At 46.0% G+C, this 15,220-nt stretch overlaps 1 protein-coding gene across 4 annotated transcripts; it reads right to left on the bottom strand.

Annotated features, from left to right (window-relative positions):
* Nucleotides 1–8,925: 8,925 nt before the first annotated feature.
* npas4l (neuronal PAS domain protein 4 like) lies at nucleotides 8,926–12,865 on the bottom strand. Of its 4 annotated transcripts, none has more exons than XM_078931563.1 (9): nucleotides 12,600–12,864; nucleotides 11,993–12,156; nucleotides 11,764–11,909; nucleotides 11,594–11,693; nucleotides 11,262–11,511; nucleotides 11,078–11,187; nucleotides 10,781–10,916; nucleotides 9,643–10,715; nucleotides 8,926–9,555 (listed from the first exon to the last, which is right to left on the bottom strand). In XM_078931563.1, the coding sequence occupies exons 1-9, from the start codon at nucleotides 12,758–12,760 to the stop codon at nucleotides 9,527–9,529; spliced, it is 2,169 nt and encodes a 722-aa protein (XP_078787689.1). In that variant the 5' UTR covers nucleotides 12,761–12,864; the 3' UTR covers nucleotides 8,926–9,526. The 4 variants fall into 4 exon arrangements, with proteins under 4 accessions (XP_078787689.1, XP_078787688.1, XP_004077618.1 ...); XM_078931562.1 differs by having other exon boundaries at nucleotides 8,926–9,558; nucleotides 12,600–12,863; XM_004077570.5 differs by lacking the exon at nucleotides 12,600–12,864 and having other exon boundaries at nucleotides 8,926–9,558; nucleotides 11,993–12,400.
* Nucleotides 12,866–15,220: the final 2,355 nt, after the last annotated feature.

Raw genomic sequence — 15,220 nt, 5'->3', positions numbered from 1 at the left:
TTTTTTTAAACACTGAATGCATGGAAAGTTTTACATTAGTGCAACATTTTCAGTTTGCCGTTACTTTTATCGATGGCCTGTGATTTTTTTTTTTTCTGAGCATAGACTATATAGGGGACAGGCCGACATAGAGGCACAACTGGCTTTCATGTTCCTTATCAAAAAATGTGCAGCCATAAATTGGTCACTTTCTGAGATTTTTTTTTACAGGTTTTGTGAAAAAAGTCTGGAATTCAATGGTACGTGTGTGCGGAAGCATGGCTACTGATCCTATGCAATTTGTTCCAAACATGAATGAAACTTTCTCAAATCATGGCAGAGCATGGTCCTCGCGGGCACTGCGTTGGTGACCCCTGAACTAGCTAGTGTGTGGCGTTGGGACGCTGTACGACAGCATCACCTGTACGTCATAAGTGCATGTAACCTCCATTAGCCTTACGAATACTTCACAATACACTTACCATGCACAACGATGGTACGTTCGGTTTTTGTCCCTTGAGGCTCAACGGAACTAAAATTCACATCTGCACTTCCCTTAAGACGCAGCCGCTCCTCCCTACGACCCTCCATGGACCGGGACAACCCAACAACCTGTATGGGTGCTTGTGACAAAGACTTAAGTAGCAAAAAAGAAAATGAATTGGCTTGATATGAGAGAAAATAAGAACAAAATGTGTTTTCACCACATTAAAGATTTGGCTCGTTAAAGTTTTTTAGAAGCAATTGAAGAAAATGGAAATAAATTTGGTGCGAGTTAAAAGTCTGTCTGATGGTCCGTTTTCTTCCAGTCTCTTCATCTCATCACATAGATCATAATAAGCATACCCACCAGCATATCTCTGTTCAGCATTAGGTGCTTTAATAAAACCACATCCTGCTCATAACACCGTAGATAATCTATGATAATATCACAGGAGAAGCCTGGCTCTGCCTGTTTACCTTTTACTTATAGACATCTGTGCACTGTACAGTTTCCATGGCAATGTTCTTTGAAGTTATTTGTGTTTTAAGGCAGGAACACTTGTGACTTCATCGTGAAGATGAGGAGCTGAAAAGATGTGGTAGGTAAAATGCATGATGGATGGAAGATTGTACCTTGAGTTTTCACGCTATTAACCAGCATTTCTCCTGAGGGAAGGCTGTCTTTTATTTTTTATTTTATTTTTTAGAAGTGCTTCTTTTACACCTCTTTCAAACCGTCCTTTGATTTTGGCCAGAGATGGGATCGATCTGCAGGAACGAGAGTGCACACACGCCAAACGGCCTGTTTGACGCTAAAATAAAGGAGTAAAACTTGTTTAGCGTAACATTTTTTACATTTGACTCCAAGAGTTTTTAATGCAGCAAATCACTTTTGAGTCATCAAGGTCTCGAGTCACAACCACTCTGAACAAGGCTGCAGCAACACACCTAACCATCTCCTCTCTGAGTGGCATCTTTAGTCAGACGCTTCCATCAGCAGAATATTCATAAACAGAGATGCAGACCTTTGAGATCTAGAAGGAGCTGGTGTCCTGCAGTATCCGTGCAGGTCAAACGAGCCGTGAAGACGTCTGTAAGACGGTCGCAAGCAAAACTAGACTGCTTAAGTATGAACTAAACCTCGGTCTGAAGGAAGTATAACCCTTGTGCTATCTTGTGGGCTCCAGATGACCCCACCCTTGCATTGACGTGTTCTCCCTACCTTGACAAAGGTGGATAAAAGTGAAGAGGATTTCATGTAATCCAGTGAAGATCACAAATCATTGAAGAAAAAAGGTTCAGCGCACTGTCTAGTGGGTCTAGATGACCCAACTCCCAACGTTAAAGGGCCTCCAAGGCATGGAGTGGGGTCATCTGGACCCCATAAGATGGTACAAGGGATAAACCGGGCTTAAGGCTAAGTTCACACCAGGCATGCATTGCACATTTAAAAATGCACCGAATGCAGGTTCTTGAACGCACCATTGGCCCATAGTATTCAGACTGGACTGTCGCTACCTGATACCAGCGCATGTAGCTGCAGTCGGAAGAGGCTTGGTGTGAAATGTCGAAGCCGAGCAAACCTGGGGAATCTCGCCCCAGGCTTTTTCCTTCACAGCTCTATTCCGATCTATAAGACTTGGTGTCATAGAATTCCGTCGGGGCACAAACCACAATTACTTATTTCTCCTTGAAGTTTTCGAACGTCTGTGGATTAAAAGGAACGCTCCATACCTTTACTTTCAAATCAAGTCCCTAGCCGCGCGTTTGATGCGTAGAGCCAGAAAACTGATTAAAAAAACAAATCCCTCCAAACAAATCTAGGAGTTTTTAATGCGTGAGCCTGAAACGTGTATCCACGTGCGTTTACGTAGACGCTTACGTCGCCGATGCAGATCGTTTGTGATACCCTGAAAAACCATATCTTGTACAAAAAGGTCTGGACATGTAAATAATTCCCCCTTGTGTTCCTTTCAGGGGTCACAACAGTGAATCTGCTTCCTCCATCCAACACTGTCCTCTGCATCCTCTACACCACATGTGTCAGAGTCGAGGCCCGCGGGCCACATTCAGGCCGCCGTGCGACTTCATCCGGCCTGCAAGATCATTTTATATCAGTGCTACGAGTAGCGCTGATGACATACATTCCCTGCAGATCCCACAATGCAATGCTTCCGCTTCAGCCTGGTCAACACTTCCGCTAAGCCTGAACAATGCCGGAGAGAGAAAAAGTTGATTCTGAAAACGGTCTTCAAAAGTGGAATAAATGTTTCTGATATTCCTGGTAAACGCGTTTGTCTCACTTGTGGAGCGAATGTGGCTTCAATGAAAGAATGTAATCGAAGACGCTATGAGACAAACTTCAAATACAGAGTTTGCACGGCGCTTTGGTGACTTTGAAGAACAAAAAAGGAATTTTGAGTTGCTTTGTAACCCGTTTTGCCCTGTATGTGGAAACTGCACCTGTGCAGATTCCGATGGAGCTGATTGGTCAAACACGGCCCTGCAGGACCTGAACGGTTTATCCTCCATTCCTGCAGAAAGGCCACAGCTCCGTCTACATGCAGCTCCAGCTTTATGCATGTTTGGTTGTGTGAGAAGCTCTTCTTCAGTGATGAAGACTAACTAAGCAGCACACAGGTGTCGTCTCACTGATGATCACCTGCAGTCCATCCTGAGAACGTCACACCAAACACAAACCATCCAAAAAATGATGCCAGACGTCCAGCTCTGATAAAATGACACACGAGCAAAGAAAAAGAATTTGATTTATTGCCGAAAAGCCTAAATTTGATTTATATTTGCAGGTTTTGTTTGTTTTGTGATGCAGCATATTCCTATTTTGAATGTGTGTAATTGTTAAAGGGTGGAGAGCAAAATATTTTGGTATATTTAAAATTATTTTTATATAAAATGACAAAAAAGTAAAACATTTTTTTTTCTTTCTGACTTGTCATTTTGACAGGATATACTTTTATAAAGAGAAAAATATAAGTTCATTAACGTTTAAGTTGATTTATTCTGGAATAAGATTTTCCATCTTTTGTTTTTGTTTTTTATGTTAAAAAAATTAATAGTTGCATTTTCCTTCAGCATATTTTAGATTTTGACCCCCTCAGCATCAACCTTGACACCCCTGCTCTTCTCAAACACCAGCTACCTCTATGTCTTTAAAAATACATAAAATAACCTTTTTTAAATCTTTCTAAGAATCTTGAAAATCAGCCAAACTACACTGGAGATTCCCAAAACTGAGAGACTTTCTTTTTACTGCAAAGAGCTTTGTCTTCTCTCAGCCCCCCCCACTCACTGACCCCCAGCAGGCCGGGCTTCTTCAAAGAGCCATGAAGCTGCAAGAGTTTTGTCAGACTGAAGTTTCTTTAGTCTCCTGTCTGAAGGACTTCTGCTCCTGCTGTGGTGTCAGTGCACTTTTCTGCACTCAGCACGTCACGCTTTGCAAAATAAACACGAATCTAAAGAAGCCTCAGTTCTCCAGCAGAGAATCCAGAAAGGCAGTGAAGAAAAAAGAGTCTAAAGTGTAACGGCGTCTTTCTGACAAGGACTGTCGAGTTTACCATCCAAAATTCCTTTTGAAATGAAAGAGGGAAAAAAAAACAAGTAAAAGATTGGAGTGGAAGAAAGTGTTTATGCATGAGCTGAGGATTCGTGCCCTTTGATTGAGGTGCAGAATCAGAATTATTGATGAGGGCTAAAGCCAGGCTAACTGTGTGTTGAAAGCATGATTTGTGATGAATTTTAAAAACCTGTTCAGCTCTCACACGGAGAAAGGCCAACTTCATTTTACACTTTTGTCTGTCAAGTAGGTCTTAACATTTCAAAGAGTGTGAACATCCTTACACGCTCTGTAGACGGAGCAAATGTGAGAACGTGTAAAATCAGTGGAGACTCACGGCGGTGAATAAATCAACTGTTTTGTCCTGTTTTTATGAAGTAGAATCTGGCTTTGCTGCAGAAAACACAAAAGAAAAGTGCAGCAGATTCTGTTGACCTGTTCTACTTTTGAATGTGTTGCATTGTGCTGTAAAAAGTCATTTGAAATTTGAGTTAAAATGTATTTTCAGGAGAAAGGACAAATCTAAATACTTTGTCAACTGTTTTTCAGTACAAAGACTTTGGTTGCCGGCTGAGAAAAGACGGTGATCATTTCTGTAGATCTGGACGAGTCCTCAACCGTCTGATGGAGAGTCGGGCTGCAACGAGTCATTTTCACAACCATTCCATTCATATCGCAGTTTGTGGTTGATGATCCGGTTTAGTCAATATTAGTTCATTCTGAACGATCCGATTCTCTGACTTATCCCTTGTGCTATCCTATGGGGTCAAGATGACCATTGACGTGTTCTCCCTACCATGACAAAGGTGGAAAGATTTCATGTAATCCATGGACACCAGTGAAGATCACAAATCATTGAAGAAAAAAGGTTCAGGACACTGTCTAGTGGGTCTAGATGACCCAACTCCCAATGTTTAAGTGCCTAGGATAGCACAAGGGTTACAACCTTCTTGAGCTCTTCTTGAGAAGAAGTGGCCAGCACTGAACTTCCTGAGAACAGTGGTTTGGCTCGGATGGATTGTATTGCTACTCATAAAAATCACTTTTTAAATCAGTTTTTTTTGACAACCTGAAGTTTCAGTCTGCCGTTGGTCATCCCGGTGTTAAATCATTTAAGGGGGTAAAGAGTCGGTGCTGAAGCAGAAAATCCAAAAGCATTGTTTCTTTTTTTTTTTTACTGCGGACGTGTTATTAAAAGCAGAAATGACTGGGAAGACTTCACATTTGTGCCATTGAAACCTGTAATGTAAAATCAATAGTTAATTCAAAGACATATCAATACATTTTCACACTCCAAGTACTTCAAAACCGTTCATTTCCTGCAGTAATACTTCCACAAACATCACACTTTACTTCACATCTTTTTGAGTTGTTTTTTTTTTTGTGTTTCTTCCAATGACTGGCGTTCCAAACAGGAAGTACTCGCCAAAATCCCACAGACGTCTATAGAGAAATAAACAGGTGTTGCTCAGTCATTCTATTGGTCAGAAGAACCGTTCTGGTTCTGATACCTTTTTTTTCTTTTACATCTTCTTAATAATCATAATTTCTTTCTGTAGATAAAGTTATTCATGTTATAAACTGACCAATCAGATGCCTCAATGAAAGTAGGTGGAGCCTGCTGGCCCTCCACGTCCAACGACAGATTTCGTGGAGCCCTATATCAAGAGTGGCAAGAGTGGTTGCCATAGAAACAATGCGGTACAAAACCTTCACCCAATCACCGAAAAATATAGAGAAATGACTTTTATTTTCTCATTTAATAGTTATCAATGCTTTAATAGGAATAATCGATACCAAATTTGGTGATGTACCGGCATCTGTGTTCCAATACTTTGGTATCAATACTCCCATTAGTACTGGAGAGTAATTTCTTTAAGTTTGAGGAAAGTAAAAGCATAGTAAAAATATTTTTCAGTGAATTTAACAACTTGGTGTGAAAACAAACTGTTTGTACAGAAACGTCTTTACGATGCGTTTTAATGTGTTTGACAGGTAAACTTTGATGACACAGTCGAATGAAAGCCTTCATTTCTCAGTGAAGTTCCTCTTTTTCACCAAACTCTTCCATGCACAACACAATGATTGTCTCTTTTTGTGTGTTTCTGACCTTGTTAGTTTATTTTCTGTACTTTCACTCAGTTTCAACTCGTTCCTCCGTTCAAATGGATGAAAAAGGCTGCGCTTAAAACTAGTCTGTTTGATTAAAAACTTTCATCAGCATCTTTTCTTTCTTTTGCACTCGTTTATAAATATTGATGAATGAATTCACCTGTTTTGAAGCCGTAATTACCTCTGACATCATTAAGTTACTTTCATTTCCCTGCATGAGAAACATCCCCTCTTGTTTATTTGTGTTGACCCCTGGGGTTGTGCAGAAATAGAGTGATAAACATGTTAATGAGGCGTGCCCTATATACATCTGCAATATGCACAGCACATATTTGGAAAAGTGAAGCAATCAGTTCAGGACTTCAGATATGGCATGGTGGGAAAATCCAACCGAATCTGGAGGAGGGTTGGCGTCGTTCTCCGTGTAGCGGCACAGAACATTGATTCTCAACGCTGCAGGGTAAACATATGCCACTTAATAAACACGTTTATTTTTGTGTGGCTGGAACCGGAGCTGTTGGTTTTGCACAAAAAGAAGTTAGAGCCGTGAAACGGCATTGTTGCGAATCCCAGCAGCACGCACGCGGGGGCCCGCCTCAGTGGGACGCCTGCATCTCCTGCCAGGAAAAACCAATAGAGAGAAATGGAGAAAAAGAAATCCAACCTCCAATTACCAGAAAGCTCCAGAGCGAGGACGCCGCTCGCATTCCTCTCACTGGCTGGTTGGCCTCTCTGCAGAGAATACCAACAGGATGTGTTGGCTTTTGACGGCGGTGCTGAATCACAGACGTGGAGGAGCCTCCTGGAGGAGTAAGCTGCAGTCTATTTTAGTTTTTCAGCCTTTACCCCACTTTCTGTGTCGGAGAGTGCTGACTTCACCAGAACCGGTCAGGTGATGCGCCTCCTTTGAAAAATGGGCCAACATGGAAATGTGAGACCAGCCAAACAAGGGAGGGCTATTTCTACACCGAGACGGGGAGATAAGACGCCACTTTCTGTGCGGGATTATCTCACGGAGCGGCAGGCTCGGCTTTACAAACAATGGCGGCTCAGGTCTCCTTGTGACGGCGTGCAATGCCTCGCTGTGACCTTGGCGGCTATCGGCTTCCGTCTGCCAAAGCAGTGGAATCCCATCCTCAGCAGCTTCATCTGTGTCCCAATAAACACATACCAGAAGATAAGCTCCAAGCCAAAGCCTCAGGCCAGGCTCCAGCAACGATAAAGAGCTGATGAATAAACGAAGACGCAGCAGCGGCACCACCTGAGACCCGGCGGTGCAGAAATCTGTCAGGGTTTCAGCGTGGAGAGGTTTTTCTTTGCAAGCAAATGAGGTAATCATCTGTGAGGCGGGGAGAAAGGAGCCGCTTGTGGGAGGCGAGGCTTTGAAAAGAATCTCATCCACCAACTGCTCTGTTCAACAGACATTATTCCCCGTCCTTCAGCCCCCCGAGAAAGCTCTTTGGGAGCTACTGGAGGGAGTCAGATGACAGCTCTTACCTGTGTGTCTCTTTCCTCACGTTGACAGTGCTGCACGCCCAACACGGCTCTCAAAATATGAACCCTAAGTTGTTTTTTTCCATCCAGCAGTTTGCCTTTCATCACTGATGCAGACCAGTTCGATTTGAAAAGAAATGCAGGATAAACTGTTCATTTCTTAATTAAATTACTATTGTTTCCAGTCCACGCTGCAGGTGGACAGTATTTGTGAGGACTTACTGCACCTTCAACAGGCTCTTAATGAGGTCTGCATGGATGACTGCAGACTTCTGGACAGCGACCCAAACACCGACTCAATCATGTCCCTTTTTTTTGTATTACGGCACACTTTTCATCAAGCTTGTTTGACTGTCAGCATGCAGCATTTCTGTCCCCGCTAAAGGAGCTTTAGCCCCATCTAGTGGCTGTTTTTGGTCTTGCACATTTGCAGCACGGGGCTCTGCGCCGCACAGGCAGCACCTGCAGCAAATCCGTGGTGCTGCTTCGGAGGTTTTTGTTCCATATTCATGCAAGTGTTTGGTGCAACTCTGCATTTCAGCCACCGGGACCATCCGTCTCATTTAGCTCACTTATCCAAATATTCATCTGTCTATTGATTCTGCACGTCTGGCCAACTCGTAATGGATTCTTTGGTGTTCAGTTTCATCTCACTTATGGGTTTGATATGCAAAAACTTCTGTGCACAGAGGAGCTCCAGCTCTCTGACAGGAAGACCCGTTAAAAATCCTTCCCTGTCGTGGCTTCATGGAGCATTTTAAAGCTGCACAGTCAATATTTTCCACCTCTGACAGCTCAAGCTATTAATGTGATGTTAAAACTGTCATTATGAGGGATGAATTCGGGGAGAATGAAATCCTCCGTGCTCTCCAGAGTGTTCAGGTTGTTGTTTTGTTTTTATGACCTGCAGTTTTTATTGTTTTTGGTTCGTTCCCATCCCTCTAGCCGGTTTACAGCCACAGCAGGCGTCCCTGATAAGCCCCCCCCCCCCACCCGGCAGCAAACAGAAGGCAAATGGACTCAAAAAAAATCCTGTGTGAACATGCTGGAGCTTTTCATACTGGAGAGGCAAATGTTCCCCGAACAGGAGCACAAAGATGCTTCGTGTTCACACCAGATGTTTGCTTGTAAAAAGGTTTGGGATAAAATCACATCAGACTTCAGTTTTGTTGCTTGAAGAAAATGTTTTTGCAGAAAAAAAAGGGTTGATTTTTATTTTTTTGGCACAGGATAAAGAAAGCAGAGATGTTGCAGGATTTCTTGCAGAATCAAAAACAAAAACCTTTTTAAAAATGTATATCAAGACAAAATTTATTGATTATTTACAATAAAAGAACAGAAAAAGCAGACGCGTGTTTCCGTACCAATGAGGACACCGAATAGCATCACATGTTGCAGCGATGGACGTCAATGTGTTCAAATAAATAAAATATTGAATTCAATTCAGACGTAGAGATTCGGTTTTAGCACTGAGGTAGATAATTGTACAATCATTTGTCTTATCGCTGACTCATGCTTCCACCTTTATCACTAACAAATCATCAAATGAAAGTAGCAAAGAAAAAGTCTTCATTTAAGGTTTTAAGGCACCAAAAAACTCTTAGGTCAAAGTTTCTCCAGTTGATCATTTTCAGGCATCTTTTTTTTGCAGTAGAACTTTGATAAAGTGCTCCAAATCGTTGACACTAATACTGAAAATAATATAGCTTCATCTCATTTATCTTTCATTTGACGTCAGCAAAGGCGTAGAAGGAACACCGAATGGGTCTGGAGTCTCTACTTTCAGCCATCCCTTCCTCTGGGCTTCATCTCCTTCTAGAATCCAGCATAACTCTCCTGACAATATGTCATACGAGTGGCGGCACAGTAAGTCACAGACTTATTTCAGAACAAGGTTTCTCCTGCAGGTCCACCTGCTGGGAAGCAGAAGCAGAACATCTGCGGTCAAACCGGCACATTTTGGTAAATGCAGGAAGTGTCGACATGAAGGGAGACGGTACCTTGATGGAAGCGACTCTGCAAACAGTGGTTGAGTTGATGCAACTCAGTGTCTTGGTGAAAACCTAGAGGGTCCTTGGCGGCCCCCCCAGAGGTGAGCTGCTCTGCAGGAACCCTCAGCGCCTCCGGCCCGGTGCACCGGCTCAGTGAGCAGAGCGGGTGTCTGGAGATGGCGCCGTGGCAGCCGTTTTTCACAGGAACCATGTCGAGGATGCTGTCAACAAGGCTGTCATCACTTAGCAGCTCGCACCTCGGAAGCAGGGGCGAGGGGGGAGGCCGGCCGGGGTGCCAGTCGCAGGCGGACGGCGGCGTGACGGCGTTCTGGTGCCGGCTGAAGCTGCTGGCCAGAGAGGAGATCTGCTGAGCAAGAACGCTGATCTCTGCTCGCTCCTGCTCATCATACTGATCTGACTCCGCAGACTGGAGCGGAGGAAGAAGACTGGAGGGAAAAGTCAACTCCTGCAGGACAACACTGCCCCCTTGTGGATTCTCCAGGAGGTCCAGCTCATGCGGATGCAGGGATGCACTTTCTGCCGGACTCTCGCACATCTCAGACACAAACAGACAGTCTGGAACTAACCGGGCGTCGGACGTGCACGGCTGGAAACCGTAAAGCGAGGATGAGGCTGAGGAGAGCGGCGAGCGTTCTCCAAAAGTAGGCGGGTCAAAGGCGGTCGGCGACTGGTGACTGCTGAGCCGTGCGTCTGGGTGAGAGTAGAAGGAGGCGGAGCCCTCTGGGGAGGACAGCAGCTGATCTGTGCATTCATGAGCCTCCATCAGGAGGTCGCGGTGGAGCTCCCCCAGCTGCAGAGGGGAGCTGGAGGAGGCGGGGCTGTAGAGAACTGGGCTCTCTGAGGAGCTGCTGTCCTGGGAGGAGGTGCACAGCATGCAGTACATGTCCTGCTCCGACTCCCACCTCGCTCTGGCGTCCGGCTCGTCTGTGGCGCTCTGCCTCTTCGTCCTGTGTCTTTCTCCATGAGGTCCATTTTGGGTCAAATCAAAGGAATTTGGCGACGATGACGACCCGACGGCATCACAGCTGATTTTCTTCTGCAGGAACGTTGCTTCTGTTGGACTAAAAGGAAACCCAGTGAGGTCACGCTGAGAGCAGCCGCTCTGGTTTGCTCCACAGCTTCATACCTGACGATGAAGTTGGAGCAGCTGATCTGCTGGTTCTCGGGGTCCCTGTTGGCTCGGATGTAGACCCAGATCCAGGACAGGTCGGCGCACTGGAGCCTCACCACCACCTCCACCTGGAGGCCTTCATCTGCCTGAACTGAAAAACCAGACTGATGACACACTGCACTCCAGAAAACAAAAAGGGATCGTTTCATCATTTAATGTCAAGGCTCAAATGTAAGCTTAACAAAATCCCTCTAATATTTACTCATTTGAGAATCGAACACCAGGAAAGTCTGTGTCTGTAAGGAAACCTACTCAGTTTAGTGTGGGAGTTTGCTGCAGGGGACAGATCTTCAGGATGCATCAGACTGTACCATGATTGGCCCCTCATCTCATCCGCCGAACGCCCCAGAAAGAAAAGCACACTAAAAAATAAAAACTCTGTCAGAAAAAAGAAGGAAGGGCTTCCCGTTTGTGTCAGAGGAGCCTGCAGACGTACCTGTGGGACAGCTGAGCGAAGCTCATGTCCAGCCTGTGAGAGCTGCTGAAGCTGCTGCAGGACTGAGACGCCGCGCCGCTCAGACGGTTCACCGTGGGAGTGCAGAGCGCCACGAAGAGCAGCTCGCCGCCAGGAAAAGCTACAGATGGAGGGAGGAGCTGGAAGCTCCCTCTGACCAGCATGGAGCAGCAGCTGCCGTGCTGCACCTTGAAGGCCTTGGAGGTCTGCATGCAGCAAACGAAGCTCCTCTCTGCAGAGTTCAGGGGAAAGTTCCGACTCTCAGACGGTCTGCTCCTCATGCGGACACGAACACGTTTTCTGAAAAGGCCTACCTGCTGATGAGCTGCTTCCAACATCCAGGTGTGCCTGGACAGCCTCCACATCGGAGCGCTCCACCATGTCGTAGATTGTGTCTCCCTGCAGCAGGTCAAGCTGGGAAAGGCGGAGCTCGTGTTAGACGCCGTTTCACCACAACCTGCTGGGATCTGGTTCCGACTCTCACCATGGAGAAACCCAGATGTTCGTCCACGTTCTCCGACACGCACACCAGCCGGCCTTCAGCGGTCGTGACCAAGATGAAGCCAGGCAGCGCCGCCAAAAAGGCCTCACACGGCAGGGAGCAGTGCGCCTCCCCCCCAGAGGGGAGCCCTTCAAGATCAATTCAGGCTCCTTGAGTTTGTTGGACAAATGGACTCTGAATAAATACGCATGACTAAGAGGTGAAAGCTTACCCTGGAAGAGACCAGACTTCCTGATGTAGGTACAGATGGCAGCCATGGAGTGAAGGTAGGACAGACGCTCCTGGTCCTCCTGGGAAATGGGGAGCAGAGCGCGCATATTCCTGATCTCATGGTTGATGTGGTCTCGCCGGGCTTTGGACGCTCCCTTGGTGGATCTGTGGGACACCATGGTCACTCGGGTGAGAGGTGGGGTAAACGGAGACGACAAACAAGTCAACAGCCCGGCTGGTTTTCAGAAATCTGATCCAAATCCATCTTCTTCCTTTAGATCCAAAGAAATGAGGACAAGGGATGACTTAATTGGGCTGAACTGATGCGGGGGTTGCTATGGAAACGGCCGATAGGAGAGTCAGCAGCAGCTTCGTCTGGGCCTCTCGCCTGCGTGGTCAGTGTCTGTCTGGCTCCATCCTCAGAAAGCCCGGGCTTTTTATAGCCGCCGCTTCAGCGTGGGCGTCACACACAGAGGGAGGCGGGGCTTCTGAGACCGGGTCCCACGTCACACAGTGAGGATGAGGTCGGCTCATCAGCTCCTCATCCCGTGTTTACAAAAACTCAGCCGCGGACTCCCAGAGGAGCAGAGAGGAGGAGCATCCCTCACCTGAGCTTCCTGCAGGGCGCGCGCCGCTCCTCCCGCCGCAGGTGGGACGTGCACGGAGCCCTGGCGTGACATGTGCACGAGCTGCACCACAGAGGCAGGCTGGGACCTGGCGGCGGGAAAAACCATGCATCATCCAAAGTAAACCAGTCAGACTGCTGCATAAATGAGTTGAGCGCGTGACCTCATGGACCTACCAGCGCGCGCGCGCTCCTCCTCATGTAGCCCCAAAGCCGACAGACAGCGGCGGCCACGCGGGGCAGAGAAAAGCCCCCAGGAGGGCAGTGCGACCCGTATCCAAAGCGTCCCCTTCGGATTTAGTGGAAACGCGCTATAAATAACCCGGGTTACATCGGAGTTTCAGTCCACAGGGTCTCAAATTAAAAACTACATTTCTGGCCTCAGATCCTAAATAAATGCAGAAACTCCACAGCTTTCATCCCTCCATAAACTGACGGACAAGTTGAAGATCTGAATTTCAATAGTAATAATCAATTCTTGATTGATTCAAAACTTTAAAAAACTTACAGGTTTTATGTCATTAAGTTTATTCCTGCCTTTCCATGACAGGTCCGCCTTCTTAACATAGACACAGGTGTGTTTGACACATCCCATGCATGGATGTGTCAAAACATTTCAAAGTTCGGTCTGGGTTTCCTTCTCCATTCATCTTTTTGACCCTTTAGGCCCGGATCAGGACCAGACTATTCTCAGCTCTCCTCAGTCCAAACAAATCCCCCAGAACTCTCGGATCCTCAGGTTCTGCTCTTTCCACACTTGTTGAAACTCAACAAAAAACAAAGAGAATTTTGGATATGCTCACTTGACTTTTGATCATTTTTGTTTTTGCATGTGGAGCAGTGGTTAGCACTCTCAGGCCCTGGTTCAAATCCAGACTAGGTAACCTTCTGTGTGCAGTTTGCAGGTTCTCCCGGCCTGTGTGGGTTTTGTCCAGGCGCTCCGGCGTCCTCCCACAGTCCAAAGACATGCTTCACCTGGGTAATTGGTTTTTCTAAGCTGTCCCCATAGGTGTGCATGTGGGAGTGACATGTACCCCATGTACCCTGGGACCCTGAAAGGGGGTAAAGGATGGAGTTTTAGGACATTTTATTGTTTTAACATATACCTTTATGTCAAGCACTTTGGTTCTAAATGTGTTATTGAACGGTGCTCTACAAATAAAGGGATGATGGGGGAAAAAAAGCTGCACAGAAAGTAAAGCAAGAGACAAACCTCTAAATCTTTCCAGTATTTTAAATATATTTTCTGTCTGATCTTAAAGGACTGATGGAGCAGAGACGGTCTGCAGCATTCCTCATGCGGCAGGAAATGCATGCCAACAGTCCTGAATGAGGATTCCTGCTTCCCTCCAGATATCCTCTAGTGATGCAAGAAGTGTTGCATAAATGAACACGGACCGACGATCAGAAAGATCTTTGCTTTTTGAAGCGGCAGCTCAGAGGACACTGATGCTTCACGGGTCTGATCTGCTGCACAGGAGTCCGAGTCCCTGGGGGGTCGGATGAGGGCAGAAGCATTAGTTTAAAAAGAAATTTTCAAAAGAGAATTTTTGAATTTTTCAAAGTGCTAATGTAGACATTTTGTTGCTCTCAAAAAAACAATTCTTTAGATTTATTTAAAAGCGTTGCATCAAGCGGTTGCATGCAACCACAACGAGCAATTGCTCCAAAGCAAATCCCATGAGGATAAATAGTCTTAGTTCACAGTAAGAACAGAATGTTGGCCGTTCGTTAAGAACTGAGGGAGTGTTATGATTTATTTATTATAGGCCCAATATTTTATCCAGGAAACCTGGTACTTTATTTTGAAAAACACGATATTGATGCATTTTTATGTCTTTATCACAAAAGAAACTCTGTAAAATCAACGACAAACTGTTGATGTTTGTTTTCTTTCTACTGTCAGGCCTAAACAGTGGGGTCCTTAATGATTTCAGATTCAAAGGCAACCATTAAACACAATCCCACTTTAGACTTCAGTTATTGACTTTTTTTTTTGGATTTCCGAGCAGCTTTGGGAGTTTGTCTTCAAAAGACTTTAACTGTCAGCCCAGGCTTCCTCTGAATTGGTCTCTTTGCAGATGAATAGATGATGTTCATGGCCATTGCTTGGCTCAAAGGCTGCTACCATGACACAGTCACACCAGGGTTTAGGACTTTCTCCTCCAGCAGCTTCCACGGGTTGTAGAAGAACAGCTGGAACGTCTAACCTGGACGAGCTGGTGCTCCTTTAACTCATCTTTTGTCGCCTCCGCCGGCCTGGGGCCTCCTTTGCCCCGGGAGAGGAGAACTAGAACTTGAGTGGGTGAGAGAACCGTGCAGATATGGCAGGACAAGACAAAACAAATCACTTTGGACAAATCCTTGGTCTGATTCTCAAGTGCTCCTGGGATCATTAGGGTCCTGAGGGGAAATTAGAGAGCAATTTGGCTGAGCGTCTGCCCGCATTAGCGCCTGCCCCGCTGGCCGAGGCAGACAGAGGGTACCGGCTCAGCAGCCCTGCTTCCTGTATGGGCTGGGACCGAGCAGGACCAGGCGGGACGGGGTGTCTCTGCTGCCTGACTCTCCGTCTGTGGTCTGCACTTAACTTTTCAGATAACACGG

This window comes from Oryzias latipes, chromosome 15 (assembly GCF_053564925.1).
Source record: "Oryzias latipes strain Hd-rR chromosome 15, Olatipes_Hd-rR_3.1".
Taxonomy (NCBI): domain Eukaryota; kingdom Metazoa; phylum Chordata; class Actinopteri; order Beloniformes; family Adrianichthyidae; genus Oryzias; species Oryzias latipes.
This window is presented reverse-complemented; position numbering and strand designations above follow the sequence as displayed.

Excerpts from the sequence above, each read along its gene's own strand:
- npas4l (XM_078931561.1), bottom strand. The coding sequence starts at position 12,760 with ATGCAGCAGTCTGACTGGTTTACTTTGGATGATGCATGGTTTTTCCCG. Across the intron at positions 11,188-11,261 it reads TTCGCTCAGCTGTCCCACAG|TGTGCTTTTCTTTCTGGGGC; the intron begins GTACGTCTGCAG and ends TTTATTTTTTAG. Across the intron at positions 10,917-11,077 it reads AAACTCCCACACTAAACTGA|TTCAGGCAGATGAAGGCCTC; the intron begins GTAGGTTTCCTT and ends CTGGTTTTTCAG.